At 50.9% G+C, this 27194-nt stretch overlaps 1 protein-coding gene across 1 annotated transcript; it reads right to left on the bottom strand.

The window, feature by feature from the left end:
* On the bottom strand, positions 1-27194 carry TMEM72 (transmembrane protein 72). Its single transcript, XM_077780815.1, has 5 exons — positions 26831-27194; positions 8576-8642; positions 4496-4567; positions 2757-2896; positions 1-1389 (listed from the first exon to the last, which is right to left on the bottom strand). Exons 1-5 carry the CDS (start codon positions 26898-26900, stop codon positions 911-913), a joined length of 828 nt encoding a protein of 275 aa, XP_077636941.1. The 5' UTR covers positions 26901-27194; the 3' UTR covers positions 1-910.

Genomic DNA, 27194 nt, shown 5'->3' with positions numbered 1-27194 from the left:
CACACCAACGCATGACAGAGCCACCTCTCTGTGCTGAGTATCTCCAGGGCACCACCTCCATGGTCCCTGTGTGCTGCGGGTACTGTGTCCTGTGCTGCTGTCCTCACTGTTTACGTGTTGTTGGCTTTCAGGACCTTTTAGTTTACATCATCTACTTGGAATCTCGGGAAAGTTCATGTGGTGGGGAGGCAGGGAGTCCTCAGCGATGCCTCTGGAATGAGCCTGACTCATCTGGCCTAGTTTTCTCTGCAGGGAGCAAAGTGTGGCATTGTTTCCCTGGGTGGCTCTGTAACTCAGGTCACGCAGGGCCAGCCTCAGAGCACGCAGAGAATGCAGCCCACTGCTCGTGCTGCCCCCACCCCGAGGGCCTGCAGCCTTGCCTTCCCCACATATCCTGAGCCACCTTGGCTCTTGGGGGTTGGGGTCTATGGCTACTTTCAACACCTGCCTTTGTGATGTTTAAGTAGTCCGCGTCATTGGGCCTTCAGGGCTGGATTGCTGTATCCGAGAGGAGATGGACAATGAGGCCTTGCTGACTGCTGGGCCCCCCGTGTCAGGAGCAAAAGAAGCTCATTGGCTTTGGGGCCTGAAGCAGCCTTATGTAAAGTGGGACTGATGGTCTCTTTTGGGGATTTCCCCGCCCCCCTGTCCAGGAAGGAAGAACTTCTATTGGCCTGAGACAGCATGAGCTTCATTTGTGCCTTGCCCAAGGTGTCTCCAGGGTCTGCCATGCTACCTGATGGGCCCAGAAGCCCAGCTACCAGGGGGATGTCTGGTTACCCCTTGAAGCACTAATCTGTGAAGACCCCAAGCTCCCTGGAGGGGGCCCTCAGATGTCAGGAAACGCCAGACAGGGCCATCAATCTATGCAGACCCCTTGCTGAGTGTTCCCTAGGCTGGAGCCAACAGCTCAAAACAGGTTGGTGTCTGTGAGAGAGGACAGGAAGACAGGGGCCTGCGGGGGAGGGATGATGGGGGTGGTGTCAGAGGTGGTCTCCTCTGGCTCGCTGTCCCCCTCGTCCAGGTCTTCAGTGAGAGATGGGATGATTCTGACCGTACTGTCTTCAAAGTGCACCTGCTTCTTCTTGACCAGAGAGTCAGCCGGCTCCAGGGTCAGCTCTGTCAGGGTGTCTGGGCACTGGAGGGCACTGGGCTTCTTCGTCCCCTTCAGGATGCTCTTCATGTGGATGAAGAGGGAGCCGGTCCCCTCCTTGAAGGCCCCGTGGAAAGTGTAGGTTTGCTCGGTGTCCCCAGAGCCGGTGGTGCTCACGGCGCTGCCCGAGGGATCCGTGTACTGTTCCGGGGGAGCGGGCGCCTCGGGCTTGGCTTTGCTCTTCTTCCGCTTGCTCAGCAGGAAGTAGGCCAGGCCGGTGATGATGAGCATGGAGCCTGGAAGGGATGTGGGAGGTCAGCATGAGGGATGTGTGATGAGGAGGAGCCAGAGGCTGCCCAAGCCCACGGTTCCAAAGGGCCATCGAGGCGCACTCAGGCCCTCTATGCTCCAGCCTGCACATCTGACTTGTCCTTGTGCACCCACTTCAGATTCGGGGGACAGGCCTGATGCCTGGCTGAGGGGCACTGGCAAGGCCACTGCTATGCTGGGGTCCACGCCCTCATTGTTGGCCAGGGGGCCCTTGAGGCCTACTGACAGCCCACCCTGGTGCAGCCCGCCTGGCCTCTCATCACCGTGCCTGGCCTCCCGGTGTGTCAGGCTGCACCTGCAATGGGTCTGCACTGTTTTGAACGCTGGGCTCCAGCTGCCGATCTGGGCTTCCCTCCATTCCCAGCAGTGGGCAGATGCTCCTTCCTCAGCCTTCTCAGTAAACACAGAGGGAAGAGCAAATCCTATTGGGTGGGGCTTGCTTAGCATGGGTCCCCTTCCTAGGTGCCCCCCACCCCCAGGCTCCAGGCCAGAGGTCCCTCTGTCTCAGGCTGAAATGGCTCCTTCTGCCAGAAGACCCAACCCGGCCAGAGGAAGCCTCTGGGTGTCTCTCGCTCTTCAAGAAGCGAGAGACCGAGGCTTGCTCTGGCCTGGGCAATGCTGAATCCTTCTCTGGAGGGCTCACTGAGGGCCGTCCAGAGTGGCCCTGAGATGCTATGACAGGTACATTAAAAGAAACCACAGGAAGGAAGAGGAGGCTCTGCCTTTCAACTTTGTTTCCCTGTACAGTTGGTTTCCCGACATTTTAAGTGGGTCATGAGGAGGTGTATAGTTTTCACAGCTGGGGGGGAGGGAAGAGAAGGGTACTAGAAGAAGAGGTCACGGACAAATCCCAGGGGTGGGAGCGCTGAGTTCTGGCTTCTGCGATCAGAAACCAGGCTGACAAGCAGGGTCTGTGAGGTCGGAGTGGGAGAAGATGATGAGGCTCTGAGGGTCTGCCCCGGGTCTCATCATGGCGTGCCTTCCAAACCAGGCTGAGGAGTTTGCACCTGAATGGGTAGGTGCTGGGGAGACAGGGGAGTGACCATCACACACGCTCTGAAGGCTCAGACCACACCTAGGCGTTGGAGAAAAGTCTCTGTTTGTGGGTGCAGTCTCTGGATACCTACATGAAGGGACATTCCTCCCACTTGACAACATGAAGGAGGTCTGACACTTCCTCATCCCCATGATCCAGCCCAGAGAAGTCAGGGGGGTCAGTGGGGGCCCCAGGAATCAGTGTCAGTGAGGCCCGTGAGAAGGGGATTCAGCCCTTCCTGCTCAGAGCCCACCGGTGTGGGGGTTGCCTGCCTCCACTACCTCCTGGACGTCCTACCTGGGATGGTCACGTGCCAGACCAGGACAGGGTGGAGAAAGCAGGCCACAGACAGCAGCATGTATGCCAGGAACTTCTGGAAGCAGCCCAACCAGCGGGCCTTTTCCCTTGCTCTGTAGGCCAGGGACTCCGGCCGGCACCTGGCGGGAGGGAGTTCAGGGTTAGTAGGGGACAGGAAACAACCAAGCAAAACCCCAGCGACCTGCGAGGCTGTTGGAGGCTGGGGTTGGGTCCTTCTCTGCCCATGTTCTCTTTAGTGGCCTCTAGCTGAACCCTCCTCAGGGGCTGGTGTATTCACCATGGGTTCCACAGTTAGGGGTCTTGCCTGAGTCTCTCCAGAGGGTCCATGATTTTTCTGAAAGGCTGCCTAGCCTTACCTTTCTGTCAAGGGGGAAAGGAGCCAAATGATATCAGGACTTAGCCAAGACAGTGGGAAGGAGAGTAGGAGACCCAGGGCCCCACTGGGGGGTCCCCCGTGGAGTGGGGTGGAGAAGGCATGCAGTAGGGGAGACAGCTTGCTGGGACAGTTGTATTGACTGTGCACTGCACAAGCTGCCTGGCCTCCTGTGAGAAGAGGCTGGAATCCAGTTATATCTTGCTCATGGAGCATTGCCTAGGCATAAGATGGCATCAGCCCAGAGGGGCTTCTTTTTAAACTGGCACACAAGGGCCACACACGGGCTTGGCAGAGGCCTGATGCTGAGCACTTTTCCTCAGGGGTGTTGTTTCCAGGTTTCAAAGCAGGAAAGGGCTTGCCTTAGGTCTATCTCCTCCATCCTCTGAGTTGGTCTGGAGCAGGGCTCTGCACAACTGAATTCTGTCCAGGCAAGTTTTGGGGTGGGGGAGCAGGGGACTGGAGGTCCAGAGCACAGCTGTCAGCCAAAGGCCATTGACTGTGGCTCATTGGTGCCCTCTGGTGGACATTCTTTTGTGACCAAATTCTGGCTGGGAGAGGAAGCTGTCCAGGGCAGGGTGAAATGCCCCTTTCAGATTCAGGGCTCTCTCCTCCCCCACACGCCCTTCTCTTGTCCCAGAGAAGTTGCAAAGCTCTCTTGGCAATAACATTCATCAGAAAGAAGGAAGCCTGTTGCCTAAGGGCTGGTGACCTTGGGAGGCAGCTGATAGCCTTGCAAGGTACGGGATGGCTGGATTTGAGGCCTGGCTTTTCCCCTGACTACCTAGAGACCCAGATGTTTAGGTTCTGAGAGCTATGGTCTGGGACAGCCCTTGGCCACACTGATGACAGCTTCTACCAACTGAGCACTGCTGGACAGCAGGTATGGGCCTCCGTGGCCATGTGGCTTCCCAAGATCCTTGTAGCCCCTGACTCGTCCCTGGGTCCCAGCAGGAAAAAGAGCTAGTTCTCAAATATAGCTCTGCTTACTGCAAACTCCCTGGCCTTCCGCAGGGTCCTCGCCTCTCTGTGGGTACCTTGGATGGCAGGTGCAGTACAGTCTGTTCTTGGAGGTGGGGGCAGACACTGCAGGGGATTCTGGTGGGAACAGGCCCTCAGTGAATGCTTCACTCTACTTCCCTGGTTGGGAGCAGAGAAAGGAGACCACTGAGCCCTGAGGGCCTGGTCCCATGTCAAGGCAGGGCTGGCCGCACTGTGGGGAGGGAAGCCGTCTGCAGCGGCTTCAGAAGCAGGACATCCCCTGGGCTGTGGCCTCACAGGTGGGGGCATCCGGGGGAGTCTGGGGCTGGGAGGTGGTGGAAGAGCTGCTTGGGAGGCTACTTACTGGAAGCAGATGGTCAGCATCTGAGCCACAAAGTAGGCCCCTTCACACACGGAGATGACAGCTCCTATAAACCTGTGGAGGAGAGAGGTAAGGGAGGTCTGGTGCCGTTTGATCTGCCTTCCGCTCCTCCCATAGCTGTTTTCTCACAGCATCCGGGCTCCTGGCCACGCATGGGCAACAGACTGACCAGGGGTCTCCCGATCTAATGCTGCACCCAGCCAGCATCTGCCAGGAGCTGGGCCTCAGTGGAGGGGTGGGAGCCAGGGCCCGAGATGGGTGAGGGAGTACGGGCCAGCCAGCAGGGGAGGCCGCCTTGACCCAGGCCCCCATGTGGACACTGGCAGACATGTACTTCTACCTACTATCACTAGGATGACATTCACTGCTTGGCTTAGAAACCTTAAGGCTGGATCTGTTCCAGACTCCTTCCCTTCTTCCTCTTTTCCCACTGTCCAGTCAGTCTCCAGGAGGGGCTGGTTGTATTCCTTACATGGTTTAGAGTCACTCCCGTCTCTCTGCCCTCACCTGTCTGACCTGAGTTTGGGCACTGCCCCCTTGACCGCTGCACTAGTCTCCCCTTTTCCGCCTCCCTGGTTCCCTGCTTCCCCTCTCCCCCTCCTGCTCCTCCACTCTGTCACTACTGGGCTGCCCCGAGGGCTCCTTCTGACACCTGAATGTGATGGTATTACTCCCAACCCAGAATGCTTCAAAAGTTCCTTGTGCTCCAAGTATGATCCAGGGGTCTTCCAATCAGAATCTTCTGGGAAATATGTAAAATCATAGATTCCTGGGTCAGCCTCAGACTTTATGTATTAGAATCTTTCGGAATGGAACTTACACATTTTATTGGAGGGTCCTATTGGCCTATACCATCGAAATTTCTTAGCATGCCTTTAAAGTCTTACATGAACTTCCATAGGCCTCTGACTACACAGGATGCTACTAGGTACCACAGGGCCTTTGTACAGGCTAATCCCTCATGGAAGGACCCCCTCCCCCTTTTCCTCTTTTTGTCTGCCTGGTCTGTCTGTCTTGCTTCTCCCTGTTTTACCGTGTGATCTGGGCCACCAGTCTGTGATCTCCCTTTGGCCGTTCCCTCTCTAATTCTTGCATGCAGTCCAGGCCCACTCTAGGGAAGGCTTACTGCTAAGTGCTCCATGGACATCACTGGACTGAAAGAATGAGAGGAGATGCTGCCTTGCAGGGCAATGTGGCTGGGGGTCGCGGTTTCTTCAGGGTCCTGGGCATTGCCCCTGGGTGCCTATAGGCTGTGTGCCTATAGGCTGTGTGCCTATAGGAAAGGGACTTGACCTTTCTGTGCATCAGGATCCTCATCTGTAAACTGAGGGTAATTACACTGCTTCAATAACATTGTTATAATAACTGAATGGATTGATGTTTGTAAAGCCCTTCAAATGTGGCCTATAGTGCTCATTATATAAATGTTAGTTACTATCTTTTTTCTTTTTCTCTCTGTGACCATAGTCCTCTGACGACACAGGAAGCTACTAGGTGCTACAGGGCCTTTGCATAGGCTCTCTCCCTATTATCTCCTACTCTTTCTATGTCTCTCAGTATCTCCCTGACTCTTACTCCTTAGTTTTTAAATTGAATAACTAACATTTATATAATGATCACTATGTGCCAGCTATGTTCTAAGGGCTTTAAAAGATCAATTCATTCAGTCCTTGTAACAATATTATTGTTGAAACACTGTAATTACCCTCAGGGTACAGCTAAGGGCCTCAAGGCACAGAGGGGTCAAAATCCTTTCTGTGGTCATGCATCAGATCAGTAGCAGGGGCAAGATTTGAACCCAGCACTCAGACTCCAGAGCCTATGTTCCTAACAAGCACACCAAGATGCGTGCTTTGTAAAGCAAGCGTCATTGCCCTTTTCTACATCCTGGCATGGGGGCGGGGTGGGGGGGTGGGGAAGGAGGAAACTGAGGCTTGGGCAATAAAGTGACTCACCAGATGTCCTGTCTGATGCTATAGAGGCTGTGTCGCTTGAGGCGAGGGAAGTCTGCTTAATCAGGTGGGGCAATGAATCCAAGGCGAGGGCCCTGCTGCGCTAGCAACATCCTAGAAACCAAGGCCTCTGCCCAGCGCGCCACACCAGCCACGCAGACCTTTCAGCCAAAGGTGTGGCTGCTGTTTGTGGGTGAGTGGGAGGGAGGCAGTGAGGGGCCTCACATGAAGGAAGAAGATGGGAGAGGAAGCAGGCGAACAAGAGAAAGCCAACAACAGCTCAGTTCTTCCTGGAGGGTACTGGGGGCCTCAGCCCCTGCTGGCTCCCAGGGACACAGAGGAGGGAGTGACAGTCCGGAGGGAATGCGGAGGCAGGAGTCTGAGATCTGCAGAAGAGCCTGATTGTGTGCAAGGGAGGATGGCAGAGGGAGAAGAAAGAGGGAGGCGAATTGTTTAGATGGCCTTGAGGAGCGGGTGGCTGTGAGCTCAGGAGGGCAGTGGCCGGCCACCTGTCCGGTGGAGTGTAGAGCAGGGCACGGTGTGGAACATAAGCCAGTTCACAGCGAGGGGTAGGGGCACCTGAGGCTGGAAATAATGTCTTCAAGGACTGGCCCCAGAGAGACCAGATGGGCATGGCGCCCTCTCTGGAAAGGGACAGAGCAGTCAGGAAAGGGCAGGGTTCTGGGCAGAAAGCAGTTTGCATTAACCGGCTATGGACCTGACCTGTTACTGTAGGATGATAATCCTACCTCTTACTGGAAGTGACGGTGTGGGTGAGCTAGGCAACCACGCGGAGGGGGGGAAGGCCGGGCCTGCTGCTGGATCCGGAGACAGTGCACAGAGGCGTGGACAGGCTCAGTAAGACATGGAGGGCGTTCAGAGAGAAGAGAGGTCATTTTCAGGCAGTGGGGGCTCCAGGCTCAGAGCACGCTTCCCAGGGCAGAAGGCCAGAAGGAACATCAGGCTTTGGGAATGTCAAGGTGTGTGGGAAGGCACGCTGGGCGCTCACCGTGATGAACAACAAGCTTGGAGGTGAGTTTGAGAAAGAGTTAGAAGCTCCTGGGGTGTACGCTGAGTGACGAGAAATAAAATGGAAGCCAGGGAATGGCAGAGGACTGTGGCTTGGAGGCCCTGGCATGTGCTGAAGGTTCTGGGAGAGCCCTGCGTTTATAGGTGGCTAATTTTGTGGTGGTGTGGATGTGGGCTGGAAGGCTGGAAGATGGTAGGGAGAGGGTGGGTGTGACCCATGAGGCAAATCGGAGAGCCGCCCTGGGCAGTGATGAGGATGGATGTGGGTGGGGAGGAGAGGGAGGAGCGGAGGAGGTGGTCTGGCCACCCAGCTGGCCAGCCGTGGCCAGGAAGCGCAGGCTCCCTGTGTCCCTCAGGATGGGCTGCTGAGAAGCCGGTTGGTCAGAGCCGGCAGTGATCCAAGGCTTTCCTCCCTCTCTGGGTCACTGCACTGTGATCTTCTCCCCAGGAGACATTGACAGAGGCAGCTGGCCAGGGAAGGATTCTGGGGGGCTAAAGGGACCAGGCCTGAGTTTGCACCTTGTTGCTCATAAGTTTGGTGACATGGGCTAAGCTGTTTACTCCCTCTGAACTTTCTAACCTGAAAAACTAGGACAGTGTGCCTTTCTATGGTGCTGTCGGAGTTAAAGAACATAATGTGAATAAAACATGGTGTGTGTGTGTGTGTGTGTGTGTGTGTGTGTGTGTGTGTGGCATGTAGAAGGGTTCAAATAGATAGTCTCTTGAGCCGATTCCTCTCTAAAACAAGAGCTCAGTTAGTGTTTGCTGAATAAAGAAATGATCGGAAAGGTAGATGGGTGGATAGATGGTGGCTGGCTCGCTGGCTGAATGGATGGACGGATGGAGGGGTTGTTGGATGGATGGATGGATGGGAGGAGAGGTGTGTAGGTGGATGAATGGAAGGAGAGTTGTTTGGTTTATGAGATGGTCTGCCCAAAGCCCTGCCCAAAGCAGAGAATATCCTAGAAGCCCCCTCTACTTCTTCCACCTGGGGGATATGATGGATTTAGCAAGGGAAAGGGGCCAGGGCTGCTCTGTGTTAGTCTGCAGAGACAGACTCAGGATGTGCACGCATACTCACAGCAAATAGAAAGCCAGGCTTTTGAACCGTCCCTGGAGGAAGGTCTCAGTGCCCACGCCGATCAACACTAAGAGGGGAAGAGGAGAGGGGAGAGTGGGCCCAGGTGCTCCAGCCACAGTGCGGCCCTGTGGAAGGTTCCTTGGCTGTGGAGTGAGGCTTCTCCCTGGGCACCGGGCACCAGGGTGGGCTCTTCTCCACATGGCACAGGGATTGGTGGCTGGGAAGATGCAGGAGAACAGGGAGCCTTCTGGAATGGTCTCTGGAAGCCAGAGGGGTTTCAGGCAGAACCCCAGAAGTGCCCCCATAGCACAGATGCCTGTCCTTTGCCCACATGGGTCATGCCTCCACCCCTTAGTGCCCCCAGAAACAGTTCACACTGACGGGCCACCAGGCCCTCTGCCCCATGGCTGTACTCCAGGTGGCCTGGCCTCAAGGGCCCTCACTGTCCTGCGGGCCATACCCATGTACGCTGTGTGTCTGGGTCCGTGCTTGGCCATGGGACCTCCCCAACCCTTGTCCCCTTGCCTAGTTCACTGTTCTAGCTATTTCTGTGACTTGTTTTCACTTGCTGGTTTGGTGACTATATCACACAGTCCTGGCTCCTTGCTTTGGCCTCAGTGCTGGTTAAGCCCTTGAGGGTTTGCTCAGACACAGAAAGCTGATCAGCCTCGTCCCTTCTCCTGCCCTTTCTTGGCAGTCGGTGTTTGTGCTCAAGCACCTGACCTTCCATTTGTGCAGAGTGAATTTTGTCCTGGACCCACCTTTCCAGACTTGCTGGCTCCGAGCTGTCCCCTCATGAGGATTCCCTTGCTCTCACCGCTTCACTCAATGAGCCATGGCTCAGACCCCATCCACTCGCTGATGGAAACATTCCACAGACAACACTGAGGTATCCTGAAACCTTCCTGCAGGGCTGCATGGCCCACTAACCAGATTCTTTCTGGTCCTAATTGATTACTCTGCACCCTCTATTTGTCTCTGGGCTCGGATGACATACCCTGCTATTGGCTGAATATGGCTTCACCTCGTCTGCCTCCCGGAAATCAAAGGTGGCAGGGTTAGGCTGTCATGTTTGGCAGCCCGTCCGTGTGTGGCTCTTCATCTCTGCTGTTCAGGAGGCTGCTTCCCTTGATGACTCCTCTCCTCCCTGGCAGAGACGTGAACTTCCATTCCCCGTGTCCCGAGCCCTCTGTCCACTGAGGAAATGCTGCCTTCTGAAGACTGAAGAGCAGTGCAGAGCCCCTCACTTACCGGTACCTCTCCCCCTCCCTTGGGGGACTGGATGTGGAAGTACTTTGGGGGGAGCAGGGCGCAGATNGACTGAAGAGCAGTGCAGAGCCCCTCACTTACCGGTACCTCTCCCCCTCCCTTGGGACTGGATGTGGAAGTACTTTGGGGGGAGCAGGGCGCAGAGTGCTTCAATCTAGGAAGGGAGGGGCGGCGCCTACAGATTCTTAGTGAAGGAGGGCTCCTGTGCTCCCCTGGGCGTGGCCTGGAGCAGGAGCTGAGGAGGGCACTGTGCGCTCCCCAGGTTCTAGATGTTCACTGGCTTGTCCCAGGCCAGGGGCTAGGGATGCTGGTCAGCCACACATACATCCAGAGGGTTGGCACAGCCTGCAGAGAGCTTAATGCTTTATGCATGGTGGTCTGCTCGTCCTGGCTCCTCACAGCAGCCCCGGGTCACAGGGAGATGTTTACTTCCTGCTTAGTCTGCTGCCTTGTGTAGGTCTCCCAAGGACACATGTCAGAAAGTAAAGGATCTGCAGACCAAACTTGAGACGCTAGCTCTGGGTGGTGGACAGTTTCCTGGTTTCCACTGTCTATGTGTGTGTGTGTGTATGTGTGTGTGTGTGTGCATGTGTGTGAGATGGGTGTGATGCATATGTGTGATGGGTATATGATTTGTGCATGTGTATGTGATGTGTGTGGTGTGTGATGGATATAGTCTGTGTGGTGTTTGTGTGTGTGGTGTGTGCATGTGTGTGTGGTGTGTATGGTGTGGGTATGCTGTGTGTATATGATATGTGCACGTGTGTGATGTGTGTGTGATGTGTATGGGTATGTGATATGTGTGTATGTTATATATGCATGTGTGTATATGTGTGTGCTGTGTACATGTGTGATGCATGCATGTGTGTGGTGTGTGCATGTATGTGATGGGTGTGTGATGTGTGCCTCTGTGTGCGTACTGCAGGCAAATGCCCATTCGTCTATTTAGTTTTCACTATGTATCTTGTCTTGTTCTCAGCACTTAGTATTTATTAACCTTTCAAGTCATCACAACAGTGCTCTGTGAAGGTACTATTGTTACCCTCATTTTACAGAAAGGAAACTGAGGCACAGAGAGTGTAAGGAAAACCAACCTACCGGCCAAGGTCATTCCTGCATTTCACCCTTACATCTGCCAGTTCATAGCTGAGTCATGCAATCCCACCAAGGTCATTCCTGCATTTCACCCTTACATCTGCCAGTTCATAGCTGAGTCATGCAATCCCACCGAGCCTCAGCTTCCTCATTATCCCTCGTGCACATCATGGTTATAAGGATTCAGTAAGCTAACTCATGCCAAGCACATCAGTTGCTCAGTCACTTGTTAGCTTTCCACCGGTGGCTTCATCACATTTGTAGATTTGTAAGCTTTGTGGCGAGTGACCAGCAGGTGGCAGGAAAGGGTCTTGGAAACTCAGCCCTTTTCCCTGAATTGTTAGGCCTGTGGAGAAGTATTTTGATGCCTTTTGATGGAAACAAAAGGTCAATAGTCAAAGGGGCATTCTAGGAATGCTGTAGAGGCAGCACTGGTCTGCAGTTAAAACAACAAATCAGTGGAACAGCAGAGAAAAGAGAGAGTTGGGTTGGAATCCTGTTTGTGCGTGACCTTGTGTAACCCCTTGGGTCAGTACTTAGCACAGAGGGGGGCATGGGCAGCCCACGTGGACTGAGGCCGGAGGGTGGATCTTTAAAAACTAGCCCCCACAGGACGGGCCAGGAGGGCCCTGAGTGTTTCGGAGAGGCTGAGCGACACTTTCAGATTGGCCCTTCGGAAAGCATCCTGGCCTCGGGCAGACAGGGTAAGAGGCTTGGGTGACATGTGGCCGAGATTAAGCAGCAGACATGAGGTGGTGACCGAGAGACAGTGCCATGCTCCGGCTACTTGTGACCTCCCCGTCTCCCGGCTCACTGGTAGACACTACCTCTAGTTGTGGCTCCTGCTGGTGTGCCCAGGTGTCCTTGTTCCCCCATTTAATACTAGGGTGCTGGTAGGCATAGGGGCCCAGGGGGAGAGGGCCGGTTCTGTCCGGGGGCTCAGGCAAGGAGGCTTCCGAGGCACAGGGAAGGGCAGGCCTGGCCACTTCATCCTGGCTTTTGTTTTGTCCTGGGTAGTGGAAGGCAGAAACGTGGGACCAGAAGGCGTCGGGGTTTAGAGGCTCCCTGGACGTGACTGCCCCCTGCGTCTCAGGCCGGTCCCACCATGTGCCTCACCTTCCAGTAGGCCCCTACGTGCATCTTGTTTAGTCTGTGCAACATCCCTCCTGTCATTTATGGAAAAATCCTAATGAGTGTCCTGGAGGTGCCGCGCTTTGCCCGGGGCGTGCTGGTGGTAAAGGGCAGAGGCACCCAGAATCAGGACTGATTCCCAGGGGCTCCGAGACACCTCAGCAGAGGAAGGACTCTGGCAACAATGGTGCTGATGGGGAAGACATTTCCTGGGAGCCTTCTTGCATAATGGGGGTGTCACATGGATGAGACCCTCATTGCCATGGGCAGTGGTCCACTGTGTCCCCCAAACCCAGCTGTGAATGGATTCTGCTAATGTCTGCCGCAGAACGAGTCAGGAAACTCCCGCCTCACTGCCTCGATGACCTGCCTAGTGTCTAAGCTCTGGATGAGTGTGACGATAGCCCATCTGCCCCTCACCCCAGGCCTCTGGAAAGGGGCCCTAGCCTGAGCAGAGCTGGCTTCTGAATGTCAGAAGTAGCCACAGCCGGATCTCCTTGCCCAGGGCAGTTCCACTCAGCAACCCAAGAGCTGTCCTAAAAGGCCAGGGTCCAAAGTCCCCAGCGGTCAGCCTGCACCCTCGTTTATGGCACATTCTCTGTGCCAGGCCTGGGCAAAGCACAGGGGAGCACAGGATATATGCCCTGGCACCTGAGCAGACTGTCGCGGGACCAGGAAATGGAAAGCAGACGAGGGCGGGAAGAGGCCACAGCACCTTGGGAGCAGGACTCGTGCGGGCTCCATTCTGTCTGGGCACCGAGGATGGTCCTGCCCAGAAGGAAGGCTAGGTGATGCCAGGGGTGTGGAGCAGCATGAAGAAGAGTCTGGCACTGCCATGACTGTGGTTCTGGGTACTGAAAAGGGACAGGGCCTTGTCTCTGGGCTTCTCTGTGCAATTCCTGGCACCAGGTAAGGTCACAGGTTCCACGCTGGGGCAGTGACAGTGTGGCTTCCTGGGCCCACACCTTCCAGTCCTCTTGCACTTTGCAACTTCCTCCTGCTTCTCCAAGGGGGTCAAGTTCATTGAGGAAGCTGTGCCCTGTGGTGCTGGGAAAACCCTATCTCCACAGCCTGGGTGGGGACGAGACTTGCTTCTGCGAGAACTTACTCTTCTCCCTAGCTAGCACTTGTCTCCCCAGAGGTCTCCCGGGCCTCTGAAGGTCACACCAGTTGCCATGACTAAGGTAAGTGAGCCAGGCATGGTCTTGTGAAGATGTTCCCATTGATCTCTGGGGCAGCTACTCTCCCAGACACATGATAAGCTAATTTCTGGGCTCTATGGCAGAAAAGGGGAATGGACGCCCATGTACTTTACACAGGTGAGAGACATACCCGCAACTTTGGGGTTTCTTTGTTACAGTAGGCAGTGTTACAGTAGGGTGTGTTATGCTTCCCATCAAGAGGTGGCGTCTAACCTTCCCTCCCCTTGAATATGGTCTGGCATTAGTGACTCACTTGGGGAGTAGAATGATGTAGAAGTACAGTTCAAGGCCTTGCACTGCTCATTCACAAAGAGCTTCCACCCTGTCCTCTTAAGATGTTTGGCCTGGGGGCAACCACCCTCCGTGTAAGAAGTCTGACACTCCTGAGACCACCCTGTGCGATGAGACCACGTAGAGGGAACACCAGAGAAGGAGAGACAGACAGACAGATACACAGCCAGCCCTAGCTGGCTCAGCCCTAGCTGGCTCAGCCCTCTCCACCAGGCAAGTGTCAGTGAGGAAGTTTCCATGGACGTCCCAGCCCCAGCAGGTACCAAGGGGAGAAGAATGGATGAGCTAACCCAACAGTCAGACCCAAAGCTCCAGACATTCAGCCCTAGAGGAACCACTCCAGCCACCCCGCCATCATGCAGCAGAGATGAGCTGTCTCCACCGTCTCTGCCTGAATTCCTGAGGCACAACATTTTGAGCGTGATGAAATTGTTGTAGCCTTAAGCGTCCAAGTTTTGGAGTGGTTTCATTATGCAGCCACAGAACTGGAAAAGCAGCTTATCCTATCTTCCCAGCTACCTGAGAGTTCTGGCCCAGGAGTCCCTGTGTCTGGTCTGGTCTATATTCTGACTCTCCATGGGGAGCGTGTCCCCAAGGTCCCTTGCGTCTCTGGCCCTTCTCACTGGTCCTCAGCTTGGTTGTCAGAAAGCCATCCTGTGGGCTCCTAGGTCCTGCAGAAATGATCCCCCTGCTCGAGTTTGGGCACAGTCTGGGAGATGCAGTTTCTTAGGAGTAGGGGTGGTGTCTTAGAATCCTATGTGGTGGTGTCATATCTGAGGATTTCATGCAGGATCTGTGAGGCTCTGCCTCCTTCTAAGCAGTTCCCTTCTGCAGATTCATTTTCCAAGGTTCCCAGTGGAAAAAGTGAGGAAAGCAAAAACTGAGAGTCCTCTACTGTGGGAGAATGCTGTGACTTGTGTCCAGCACTCGCCGCAGACTGCCACATCAGCCGTTGTCCCGGAAGCTCCCCGCCCGCTGTTCTCACTGAACTGTGCTGGGAGCACACTGTCTCTGGGGGCACCGCAGCTCCATGAGACATAGATGCAGGACTCCAAGACTGTTTTGACTGAGGGTCTGGAGTTTCCTAAATGTTTTTCCAGGGGACTAGTTTCCAGAACTGGGGTATTTCAGAAGCCAAGAAATGAGCGCGATGTGTGGCCTTTAACTGGAAGGAGGGGTGTTCGGTGAAAAATGGATCTGGTGTGTGAACAGTGGTTTGGCCATCCCGTGGCCTGCATGTCTGTCTTCCCAGGACTGCACAGGTGGACCACCTGCTCTCTGCGAGGCCTCCTGTAGGCCCCGTGGATGAGAATGGGTACAGTCCTTGCTTGGTGGAATTGGCCCTAGGAACCCAGCCAGGTTTCCAGATTTAGGCAGGGCTGTCTATAAGACACAGAGAAGTTATGCTATCCAGCAAAGACAGGACTAACGTGCGGTGAGCACAAAATTTTAAGAGGTGCTCACTCTAAATTTAAGAAGGCGCTCACCCTAAATGTAAGGAGGCACATCCTAAATTTAAGTAGGTACTCAACCTAAATACTCACCTGGGAGGTGCTCACTCCCAGGGCCATGCAGGGGCAGCATTGGCCCTTTTGTGACCATGAGAATGGGTGCCACCAGCCCCGGTGTCCAGAGATGCGCATGGCCCAGGGTATGGGAGCCTCTAGTTACTGCTGGAGTCTGACCTGTACGCCTGGTCCTCCTTCTTCCTTACCAGGCAGCCTGGCTGATGTCTCAGCAGCTTTGCCTTCACGGGGCTCTAGTTCAGTGTGAAATGGACAATCTGTGTCAAGAAGTCACTCCAAAATATGACCCTGAGGCCTTTTCCCAGAGCTGGGCATGGGGACAGAGGAACGGACAGTTTGACAATGGAAACAAATACCATACGTGTCCCCAGAATCAGGGCTTCAATATAATAAATTCTCTGTAAGAAAAACTTGCCCCTTAGAATAGCCTTGGTCCTAGATGTGTTGTTGTTGGTTTTGTGCTGCAGGTAGGAGGGTGGTACTGGGCAGAGCTGCCACGTAACTACTTTTATACCCAAGTGGCCCATTGACTCCTTCCAACACTCCTGTTGTCTGTCCCTCAGGGCCCTGTGACCTCTCGTCCCAGGCCAACAGAACCACATTAGGAGCCCCTCCTCCAGTACAGTCTGCCCCACCCTTCTGTCTCACCCCTCCTGCACTGCCCCCCGAGGGAGGCATCTTACTTGGTGCCGGTTAGAGCCAGCTCTTCCTCCCCAAGCATTTGTGACAAGCCTGGCCTCCTCACCTTGTCCCCTTCCCTCTAGCCTCTGTCCCTCCTGCCTGGGCCGAGGCACAGTAATTTCTTCTCCCAGAGGCCAGGGCTTTCTTCTGAGTTGCCTTCCTGAGTGGTTTGTTCTAGTTCAGGTTAGCAGGGATCAGAGGTTCTGGGCCAAGAGCCCGTGGTGCACCGCTTTCTGAGCATCCTTCTGGGCGTCCTGAAGCGCTGGTCTCAGAGCGGGGGCGGATGGAAGCTGTGAGGGTACTCGGCTGTAGCAGAGAGAATGTGAGGGCAGATCAGGAAAGCGGAGTCCTGGCTTCTCAAGCAAATCAAAACCCTCTCATCTGCTTCCTCTTCCGGAAAATGGGGGTAATAAAAGCATGCATAAATGGCTGTGAATATTCAATCTTAGTAAATTACAGAGTGTTGTGCAGATGTAGATGATGGCTCAGAGAATTATCAGGAGAGCCAGGTTGTTCCTGCCTGAGAGAGGCAAGCACTCTCAAGGGAGAGGAGAGGGTTTATTCTCATCCTTTCCTTCCATTAATACACGGTTTTGTTGTAGCTAAAGAGCTCTTCTCTCCTCACTGATGTTGTTCATTGATTTTTCTGTCCTAGGTCCCTTCTGCAGGCCTGACTGGGATATCAGTAGTCCAAAGCCCCATCCATTTCAACATGTCTTGTGTCATGTCCTCTGTGTGACCTGCTAGGGATGCCCGTGGCTTAGGGCCAGTGTGCTCATGAGGGTGTGGCCTGTCCGTGGTGCTGACTGCTGAGGGGCTATCCTGGTGGCCTCTGGCCTTGTGCTGCTTCTGTCTCAGGACTGACCTTGTGGTTGGCTGTAGGTTGTCTGTTCTGACTCCATCACTGGGTTGAGTTTTGATATCTGTCTTACATTCAGTGCAGTGCCCTGGTGGCAACAGAGGTCACTAGAGGTCACATTACCTGGCTTTTCATGCCAGACAGTGATCTTGGCTCTGGATGCGTGGGGAGCAGGATGAGAATGTCATATTCACTGCTGCTGAGGGCAGCCTCATAACTCGCCACGTCATAATTATTGCTCCTCTTCATCCTCAGGTCTAGTGTATCTCCTACTGGTCATAGGATCAGTAAGGACATGTCAGGTAAGGATGTCCCAGCGGATGACAATGACTGGGGATGGTTTAGGTTCTGAAAGGGTCACAGAAGGGTGACCTACAAAGGGTCTACCTCATTGTAGAGGTAAAAGCTAGATTTGCACCATTTCTAAGAACATGAAGATGTTGGAACCAGTTGCTAAGAATCCACTGAGATAAGGAGGTAGTAGCTGTAGGCTTCTTAACCCAGGAGAAGCTTTGGCAGAGTCTAAGCCTGGCAGGAAGGTTTACCTGTATGCTGAGCGACGTTCAGCTGACACATATGGGCCAGGGTTCATAAACGCTATGAGAGAAGGCCAAGATTTTATAGTATAAAATTCTGGATATTCAATTAGAAGAGATTTTAGAGTGTAGTGTGGCAGTCAGTACCCCTAATACCTCTCACAAGCCTGTTAGGGGAGAATTTCCTGAAGGCAAGAGATTGCCTTTAGATTTTCTGAACAAGATTCTTGTAACATGACCTATAGACCAAAGTTGACCAGCCAGGAGGTCTACTGTGGTTGGCCTTGTAGAAGTCCTGTGGTAGATTGCAATAATGCCCCTCGTGTGTTTGCACCCTTTGTTATGTGACTTTGCAGTCCCCCACACTAAAGTGAAGTCTGATTCCCCAGGCCCTTGATCTGAGCTCAGAAATGTGACTTGCTTCGTGCAAGAGGGTGTTATCAGGCATCATGCAAGCAATGACATGAACTGGGTTTGTGAGTGGGCCTGTTCTCTCCTGCCTCTACCGTGATGCACAGCTACCTGAGCCAACCTGCTGGGGCACGAGGGACGCAGAAAGCAGAGCGGCCCTTCTATCCTTGTATACTTCCATCCATCCCCAGACAACCACTGACTTGCTTTCTGTCATTAGAGATTAGTTTGCATTTTTTAGAAGTTTATAAAAATGGAATCATACAGTACACACTCTTTTTTGGCTCTCTCCTTTCATTCAGTATGATTCTTTTGAGATTTATCCACGTGGTAGCGTATATCAGTACTTATGTCTTTCTATTGCTTTTTAAAAAGTTTATTTATTTTGAGAGAGAGAGAGAGTACATGTAAGTGGGGGGAGGGGGAGAGAGAGAGAAGGAGAGAATCCCAAGCAGGCTTCACGTTATCAGCTCAGAACCCAATGTAGGACTCAGTCCCACAAACCATGAGATCATGACCTGAGCCAAAATCGAGAGTCCGACGCTTAACCAACTGAGCCACCCAGATGCCCCTATGTCTTTCTATTGCTAAGCGGTATGGATGCACCTTGGCTAGTTTAGAGCACATCTGTTGCTGGGCAATTGGGTTGTCTCTAGCTTCTGTCTATTACAAATAAAGATGCTATGAACATCCATGTATAATCTTTTAGTGGACATATGCTTTTTTTTTCCTCTTGGGTATAAATAGCTAGGAATGGAACGGTTGGATCATATGGTAGGTATATGTTTACCTTTTAAATAGATTGCCAAATCGTTCCCAAAGTGAGTGTACCATTTTACATCCCATCCGTAGTGTAAGAGAGCTCTACATCCTTGCAAACATTCAGCACTTCGTATGGTAAGTTTCCTTATTTTAAGCCATTCTAATACTATGTAGTAGTACCTCATCGTGGTTTTGATTTGCATTTCCTTAATGACTAATGATGTGGAACATCTTTTCATGGGCTTATTGGCCTCCATATATTTTTGTTAACTTTTTTTCATTCTCTTAACATTATATTTTGAAAAGTGAAGTTTTAAATTTTGATGGTATGCAATTTATCAATTTGTTCTTTTATGGATTGAACATTCGATATTATAAATAAGAAATGTCTGCTTAACTCATTACTTAGGGTTTATCCTGTAATATAAAAGTTTTTTAGTATTAGGGGTGCCTGGGTGGCTCAGTTGGTTAAGGGTCTGACTTTGGCTCAGGTCATGGTCTCAACCATTCCTGGGTTCCAGCCCTGCATCTGGCTCTGCGCTGACAGTGTGGAGCCTGCTTGGGATTCTCTCCCTCCCTCTCTCTCTCTCTACCTCTCCCCCACTCACACACACTATCTCTAAAAAGTAAACATTACAAAAATAAAGGTTTTGGGGTGGCTGGGTGGCTTAGTCGGTTAAGCGTCTGACTTCGGCTCAGGTCATGAGCTCGCAGTTTGTGAGTTCAAGCCCTGTGTCGGGCTCTGTGCAGACAGCTCAGAGCCTAGAGCATGTGTCTCCCTTACTCTCTGCCCCTCCCCCACTCATGCTCCATCGCTCTCTGTCTCAAAAATAAATAAATACTAAAAATAAATAAATGAAAGTTTTGTAGTTTTAGGCTTCATATTTAGGTCTATAATCCATTTTAGTTTTTTTTGTTTATGGTACAAGGTATAGATAGACCTTCATTTTTTGGTAAATGGATACTCAATTGTTCAGTACCATTTGTTGAAAAAGGTATCCTTTGTACACTAAATTGTCCCTGTACTTTTGCCAAAACTCTGTTGTTTATAAACGTATAGGCCTATTTCTGGACCCCATTCTGTTCCATTAACCTATCTGTCTTTCTCTGTGTCAATACTGCATTGTCTTGACTTCTGCAGACTTACAGTAAGTCTTTAAGTCAGGTAGTGCTAATGTTCTAACTATGTTCTTTACAAAATTTTTTTGGGCTACATTAGGACCTTTGCATTTGCATGTGAATTTTAGAAGCAGCCTTCAGGTTTCGGAAAAAACTGTTGGGATTTTGACTGAGATTTTGACATCTCAGCAATGTTGTTTTCTGACCCATGAGCAGGATAGATTTCTCTATTTATTTAGGTCTTCTTTACTACCTCCCAGAAATTTTTTTTTTAGTTTCCAATATACAGGTTTTTATTTACACCTTTTGGGTCAAGATTCATCCTGAAGTGCTTCATATTTTTGATGTTATGTTTATTGTATTTATAATTTTTCATTTTCTAATTTTTCATTTCTGGTATATAGAAATATGATTGGTTATTGTATATTGATTTTGTCTTATGCAACTTTACTAAACCCTTTATTAGTTCTAGTAGTTTTTCTGATAGATTCTATCAGATTTTGTATAGATGATCATGGTCATCTGTGAATAACAAGTTTTCTTCTTCCTTGCCAACCTGTATTATTTTCTTTCTTTTTTTTGCCTTATTATACTGGTTATAATCTTTAGTACAATGTTGGCTCAGGTGGTGAGAGTGGACATCCTTGTCTTGTTATTAATCTTAGGAGATAATTTGAATTTGTACTTGTAAGTAGCTGTAAAGTTTTTTGTAGATGTTCTTTTTAGACTGAGAAAGTTTTCTTCTATTCCCAGTTTGATAATAGATTTTATCATGAAAGAATGTTAAATTCTGTCAAATGCTTTTTCTGTATAATATAAGCTTTTTTTTAGTTTGTCAATATTGTCAATTATATTAATTGATTTTCAAATATTAAGGCAATCTTATTGTTTCTGGGATAAAGTCCACTTGTATATGATATACTATCCTCTTGACATATATATATTTTTTGATTTGCTAAACTATTGTTTGGACTTTTACATCTATGTTTTGAGGGATATTTGTCAGTAGTTTCCTCATGATGTTTTTTTTGTCTGGTTCTGGTATCAGAGCAATCCTAGTTTATAGAATGAGTTGAAAAGTATTCCTTCCTTTTCAGACTTCTGGAAAGGTTGTGTAGAATAGATGATATTATTTTTTTCAATGTTGTAGAATTCACCTGTGAAGCCATCTAGGCTGATATGCCACTTTTGGGGGATGACATTGTTTATAGCTCTGCAGGGTTCACTGATACTATTAAGGATATCACCTCTAGCACATAATAGCATTGTTGTAAGGACCTACCGGGGAAATTTCTTCTAGCTATTGATATCAGGTCAAGGTATTTGCCCAAGGTATTTACTTCTTATTCTTTCTCACATTCGAAAAGAATGCATCTGCTCACCCCTCCATATGGCAGCTTTCCTGGTGCCAGAAAACAATGGCCATACTTCCAGATACTCTCTGTCCATGCCACACAAGCCATGTTTCTTCATCTGAACTTCACCTGGCTTTTGGCAATCTAAGAAGTCTTGTGGGGGGACCCACAGAAAGCTCTTCCTCCTCAGCATCTGCCACTTGTATCTAATGACAATCTCTTTTGAGAATAGCCCTCTTCAGATGGTTGTTCAGAACTAAGGACAATTTTAAAAGAATTGCCAGCCCATAAAAAATAAAGTGAGGCCACCATCATTCTTCCAATTTGATCACTACATGTGATATAGAAATGACCAATTTCCTGTGGGCTGATCCTAATGACCCAACCTCACATTGTGAAGGAAAATGTTACTTAGTAAAAGACTTTTACATTCTTACTCCCTCTTCTCTTTGCAGCTTCAAGGGTCATAGATTGCCTTATTCCTTTCCTTTGGTCTTTCTTCTTTTTCCCATCCTGCAGGAAGAGCCCATCACTTATGCTTTACCATCCCTCTGTGTTCTACACATTCTTCAAAATTAACCAGACCTGGTTGAGCATATGTGTGCCAGGCATTTTGCTGCTTCAGTCATTGTTTTGTTGAATGTTCACAGCCCCAAAAGGCAAATATAGTCATTATTCCCATTTTGTAGGTGAAAAAACTGAAGTTCAAAGTGGTTAGGTAACATGCCTAAAGTCACACACCTAGTAAGTAGTAGAGAAGGACACAAATTCACCCCTTCAACTCTACACTGCAGCACTTAGTGCTAGGATGTGTATTTATTGGCTTGTCTCCCTGGTAGACCATATGCTTCTCAAGGATAGGGGTCAGACCATCCTAATCTATGTGTCTACATGGCACAAGTGGGAACTCAGCACATGTTTGCTGAACAAATGAATCCTAAATGGAGTTACAAATTTCTTGTTCTAACTCTAAAGAGGACACAGGCACAAAGAAGTAAAAAGAAATGTTTGACCCAAGTCATATGATCTTTCAGTGGTAAGAGAGTGGGACAGAGGTAGGGATATTTCATTTACTCATTGGAACAATTGGATCAGAAAAGAAAAACAGTCAACATCCATTTGGAGGATGTGAAAACAATGTGGTCTTGCTTGGGTAATAAATTCACTTGTGGACATGTTAAAGTGCTCAAAGCTTCCTTAGATGGCAGGAAATGGTCACGGGGATACACATTTAAGAAGGATGGAAATTAGCATGGAGGGCCCAAGATGGTTGCCTCAGAAGCATTAGATTTTTTTTTTTTTTTTGAAGGCTTTGATAGGGTTAAGGTCAAACTATGCATTTGCTGTACTCTTTAAAAAATAATGAGAACATCTGGGTTTAAATGCTTCCTTTGTCTTAGGCTATATTAATAAGACAGATCTCCATTTTGAACCAAATATTGGCAAGGAATGGGGCTTTGGGGAATGTGGCTCTGTCCCTTGGAGGACAGAAGAGGTTAATAGGTCAAAAACCTGGAACAAAACAAAACCTGTAAGTGATTCCAGGTTGATCTAAAATAGTTGATTTGTGAGAAAGAGCACATTAGCCTGACAAGCAGGGCTCATTCAAAATGGCCTTGTCTCAGTGCCCGCTCATGTCCTTGCTGGGTGTGTGGCGCCCCGTCTTTGGAGCAGTGTGCCCATAGTTCCGGGATGTTCCACTGCATCACTGTGCGTGGGCAGACGGGACCTCCAATACCATGCTTGCTGTCTGCTGGCTGTGTGACTTCTGTCCAGCTATCTGAACATTCTGAGCTTCAGTTTTCTCATTTGTAAAGTAGAACTAAGGTCAGCAGTTGGCCCGCATAGACACTGGTGGGGTTTTAGCAAGATCGTGACTTTACTGTTGTTATCAGTTGTGCATCACCGGACCCATAAATGGGAGGTCCTGCTGTGGTAGTTCCCTCTGGAAAGGTGAGCAGATTTGTCTGTCTTCTGAGGAGGTCGAGGGGTGGATTTGGCAGTGCTAGTCAAAGTATGCGTGGTCATTGTTCAGAGACAGAAAATGAACATCTGGATGAAATTTAGGAAGTGTTTGGTCATGCTTACTACGCTTCAGTGTAGCTGTGCCCAACCTAACCGTGACCCTACATGCCTGAGCCTGTGTATGGCGTGGCCTCAGTCAGGCCTCTTTGGGACCCTCTGTGTGTTTTACACCCTGCATCTTGGGGTTGCCAAGACATATAACGACAAGTTCTTTAGCATGAATCAGGTCGAGGATACACTGATAAGAATAGGGCCTCAGGAATAGATCTTCATCAGTTAGAATCTTGCCTCTTCGCTTCCTGTTTGTGAGACTCTGAGCAAGGTGTTTCACGCCACCAAGCCTCAGTTTCCCCCCACATGCAGTGAGGCTGAGGAGGAGGAGGATGATGCTTCAAAGAATCATTATGAGGATGAAATGCAACACTACATTTGAAACAGGTAGCACAGACCTTGGCTTACAGTAAATACTCAAATAATGTTCATTATCGGCTATTACACACAAGTGGGGCTGGAAGAACGAAGAAAAGTCCTCAAGCCCTGGCAGTGAGAAGCCTCAATCTTGAGCCTCCATTGCTCTGAGGAAAGTTGCAGGGGTCTCACCAAAGGGCTAACACAGTGGGCTCTGATCATTCTCTTCCCCACAGACTTGGGGCTGGGGCTGAGGAGTGGTGAGGACGTACATGGAGATTCTCACCCAGGGACTAAGAGGACTGCAGAAGTTCATAGGGAAGCCAATCCTGGTTTCCAAGAACAGGGATGGGGGCCAGTCCTGTGGGGCAGAGAAGGGGCACCCTGTACCTCTGTGCTCCCATCTCAGTTAAAACCTGCTTCCCAGGTTCCCTTTTCTGATGGTTGATTTGTAGTGAGAATTAAGCCAAGGGTTGAACATCCCCTAGGGCCTGAGTCTGTAACTCAGGATGTCATGTCTCTGCCTTTATGTGGACACAATGAGAACCCACTTTGAGGGTTGGACAAGTGGGTGTCTGGCATCTGCAAGGGGAGGTATGGAGTGATCACAGTCTGTGTGCAATTCCCCAGTTGTGTCTGCTTCTTTGAGTGACTCCTGGAGCCACATCTCAGTATCAGAGTCACCAGACATCACATGTGCACACACGCACGCGCGCACACACACACACACACACACATACACTGCCTTCCATGCCAAGGAGGTAATGCAAATGAGTGAAGCTGGCCAGTGTAAGACAAATGTTGGGGAGCAGCTCTGTGATGACCTGGAAACGTTATGACTGGTTCAAAGTCATAAGAAAGTCTCATGGGAGAGACTTTTTCTAATTTTAGAAACACTTCCAGCTGGGTGCTGTCTGCTCATGGCCTGCCGGCCTTTGTTCAGCAGTGGCAATGCTCTGTCTGTGCCCATTGGTGTTGTGGGTCTGGGCATGGGGGTGGGGCACCAATGGCCCACGGGACCACTGGACATCCTGAAGAAGCTTCATCCAAAGGGCCTGAGAGGAGAAGAAGAGATGAGCTCAGCTAACCAAGCCCTAGCCACTGGACCTTGCCATTGTGGTGGCGTCTCCTGGGGTCTGGTGCCCTTAGAACTGCTAATAGTCTCAGACTCCATATGCAGAAGGGAAAAGGGTCTAGGGAAGAGGCTTTCCTCTAGGGAAGAGGATTGGCAGGTGTTTGGTCCCTGCAAGTGACACTGGGCAACCTTAGTCCACATGCTTCTCCCCGTTTCTGAATATCCTGCACTCCTTCTCACAAAAGGACCAGGGGCTACGTTAGGTCTCCTGGGTTTTCTGCAAAGTGACAGCCTCTGTCTCAAATCTTATTTCCTCTCTGGTAGCAATGCCCCTGTAAATGAGGCCCAGATTTCTCAACAGAGATTTCAACAACAAGAGGCTTAAGGGAATAAGGAATTTGCAAATCTTACACACTGGAAACAGGCCAGGAGTTTAGTCGGTGGAAGAAACTTGAGATTTGCCCAAAAGCACCAAAGCCCCTCTCTTTAGCTTCCCACTTGCTCCCAGCACTCTAAAAGGCTCAAACAAGATTATTGGAAAGCCTGGCCATTAAAAGGTAACTTGTGGCCTATTTTTAGCCTGGGTCCTATCAAAATCAAGAGGAAGGCCCATCCTCAGCATTAACAGCAGCCCTCTGCACAGAGATAAGAGTGTTGTTAAGAGGAGCAGGGTTTGTGTGTGTGTGTGTGTGTGTGCGCGCGCTTGTGTGTATGTGGTTACAGACCTTTCCACTGGCTGAGATAAATTAGACTTTTAAACTGTCTTTTGCTAGGCTATTAGGAAAGCAGATATGTCTTAAAACTGCTTCCTGACAGGAGGCAGGGCTCAGCTGTGGGCAGAATATCACCAAGATATCTGAGAGTTAAAAGGGATACATTTTAGTTATCTGAAAACTGCCTAGAGGAAGGCAGGGTGGGCTCAAGATCAACACAGAAACTCTATATAGATTTACCTTTCTCTCCCCAGCATGGGAAGTTGTGGGCGTCGGCATTCATTCCCTTACATGTAGGTAACAAGGTGGTTCTGTCAGAGGTGCTAACTGACTACCCTACCAGCCCATTTACTTAAGACCCTCAGCAGAGCAATTCCAGACCCTTCCCGGTGTCTTCTGGGTGGGGTTCCTACTCTGAGAAGTAGAGGGTTCTTTAGCCAGAGTCCTGGCCTTTTCAAAAGTTGAGGCACCTGAGCTCCAGATTGGCCATCCCTTTGATCTGCATTGTGACCTTGGGCAAGGTCACTGCCCCTATTTGAGCTCAGGTGCTCCATCTTGCAACAAGAAGGGTGGCATTAGAGCTTCTCCAACAGCTAATGTCCTGTGCTAACTGAGGACCTAGATGCTAGCCAGTCTCCCCAACAAGCTCTGACCCATGTCATAGAGGCTCCTCCCAAGAGGTTATGCCCTCGGTCCACTTAGCTCTGCTCAGTTTATGCATCCTTAATCCTCCAAAACACCTGGACAGCAGGTCTGGACCAGAACATGCCATCCTAGGGGGTCTGGGTGGCTCACCCAAGGTCATACATCAGCAGGTGACAGGGCGGGGGCTGAGACCAGTACTGTTGGAGTCTGAGCTGGGGGACATTTCCTATTTGCCAAGACCCAAACTGGATTTTGTCCAGTGACAAGTAAGGACTTAGTGAGCAACATGTGTCTCTTCCTTGTTCCCAAGGGACAATGGGGCCCAAAGCTAAGAGCTCAGAATGCTGCCTTCTCACTTCCCCCACACAGACTCTGGCCATGTGGGGGCTGATGGGGCTGAAGGTTGGGTCTACAGTAGGGAAGTAAGCAGACAGAGCTCAGGATCGTGGCTGCTCTGGTTCTGCTCTGTGCTTTCAGAAAGCCAAGTGGCCTGTGATCAGGCTGGGTGAGGGAGAAGAGCCCAGCATAGGGAACCATTTCTACCCCAGACCCACACTGTGTTCTTGCAGTCAGTCCACAGGGAGGGGGCTTGGGTTTCTACAGGACTTTCTGTTAATGAGATAGGAGTGGGCCAAGGGAAGCCAGGGATCTCTAAGTTCAGTGCTAGAGCTCAGCCTGCCCCAAGTGCTGGGAATTCTCATTCTATGAAATAGGGCTGTGGTTTGAGTAAAGCAGGATGGGCTCCGTTGATCACCTTTTTCACTGTAGAGTGAGGCATCCAATTCTCATATTGGCCTGGTCTTTTATACCTTCACCTTCAGCCCCCCATCTCCACCTCACAATAGCCCTGCAGGAGGTAGAGCAGACCCTCTCTACTTAGTTCCCAGATGAGGACACTGAGGGCTCTCAGGGTCACATGGGTCTCCAAGCAGAGATTCAGCATCAGGCTCCCTCTCCCAGGCTCACCCCCCTGCACCTGCCACTGCCCTGCAAAACAGTGTTTCTGGAAGCATTGGGAAGAAAAGTGAGGGCAGATGTGGCCCGCTGTGTCCATCTGTCCCCAGCCTGCCGGTCCCCACCCCTCGAGCAGCTGCGTCTGCTGTGCACCGTGCACCGTGCACAGGGGACTGTAGCGGGGAGGCGGGGTCTTACCTGCAGCAGTGGTGATGCCCAGGAGCCGGCAGGTGTATTCCAGCCCAGTCCAGAACATCTGCAGCTTCATGGTGCCAGGGTTGAGGGCAGGGTCCTAGTAGGGCTGGCAGCAGTAGCTCTGGCCTGAGATGCTCCTCGATACCCGTGTGCAGGGGGAGGCTGTGACTGTCGGCTCTGGGCCCCCGTGCCCCAGGGCCCTGCCTTCCAAACCGGTCCTGGCCACCACAGCCTGGCCTAGGTGTGAATAGGGCTCACCTTCCCGGCTCTGCTGCCTGTGCCCTTGCCAGACGCTCGGCTTAATCATTACCTTGGAAGAGTGCCCCTGCTGCTCCGTGCAGCTCCGGCCTGGCCTGGAGTTGCTGCG

Source organism: Crocuta crocuta, unplaced genomic scaffold (genome assembly GCF_008692635.1).
Source record: "Crocuta crocuta isolate KB4526 unplaced genomic scaffold, BGI_CrCroc_1.0 scaffold170, whole genome shotgun sequence".
Classification (NCBI taxonomy): domain Eukaryota; kingdom Metazoa; phylum Chordata; class Mammalia; order Carnivora; family Hyaenidae; genus Crocuta; species Crocuta crocuta.
The sequence above is the reverse complement of the archived record's forward strand: the minus strand, read 5'-3'. Positions and strand labels throughout refer to the sequence as shown.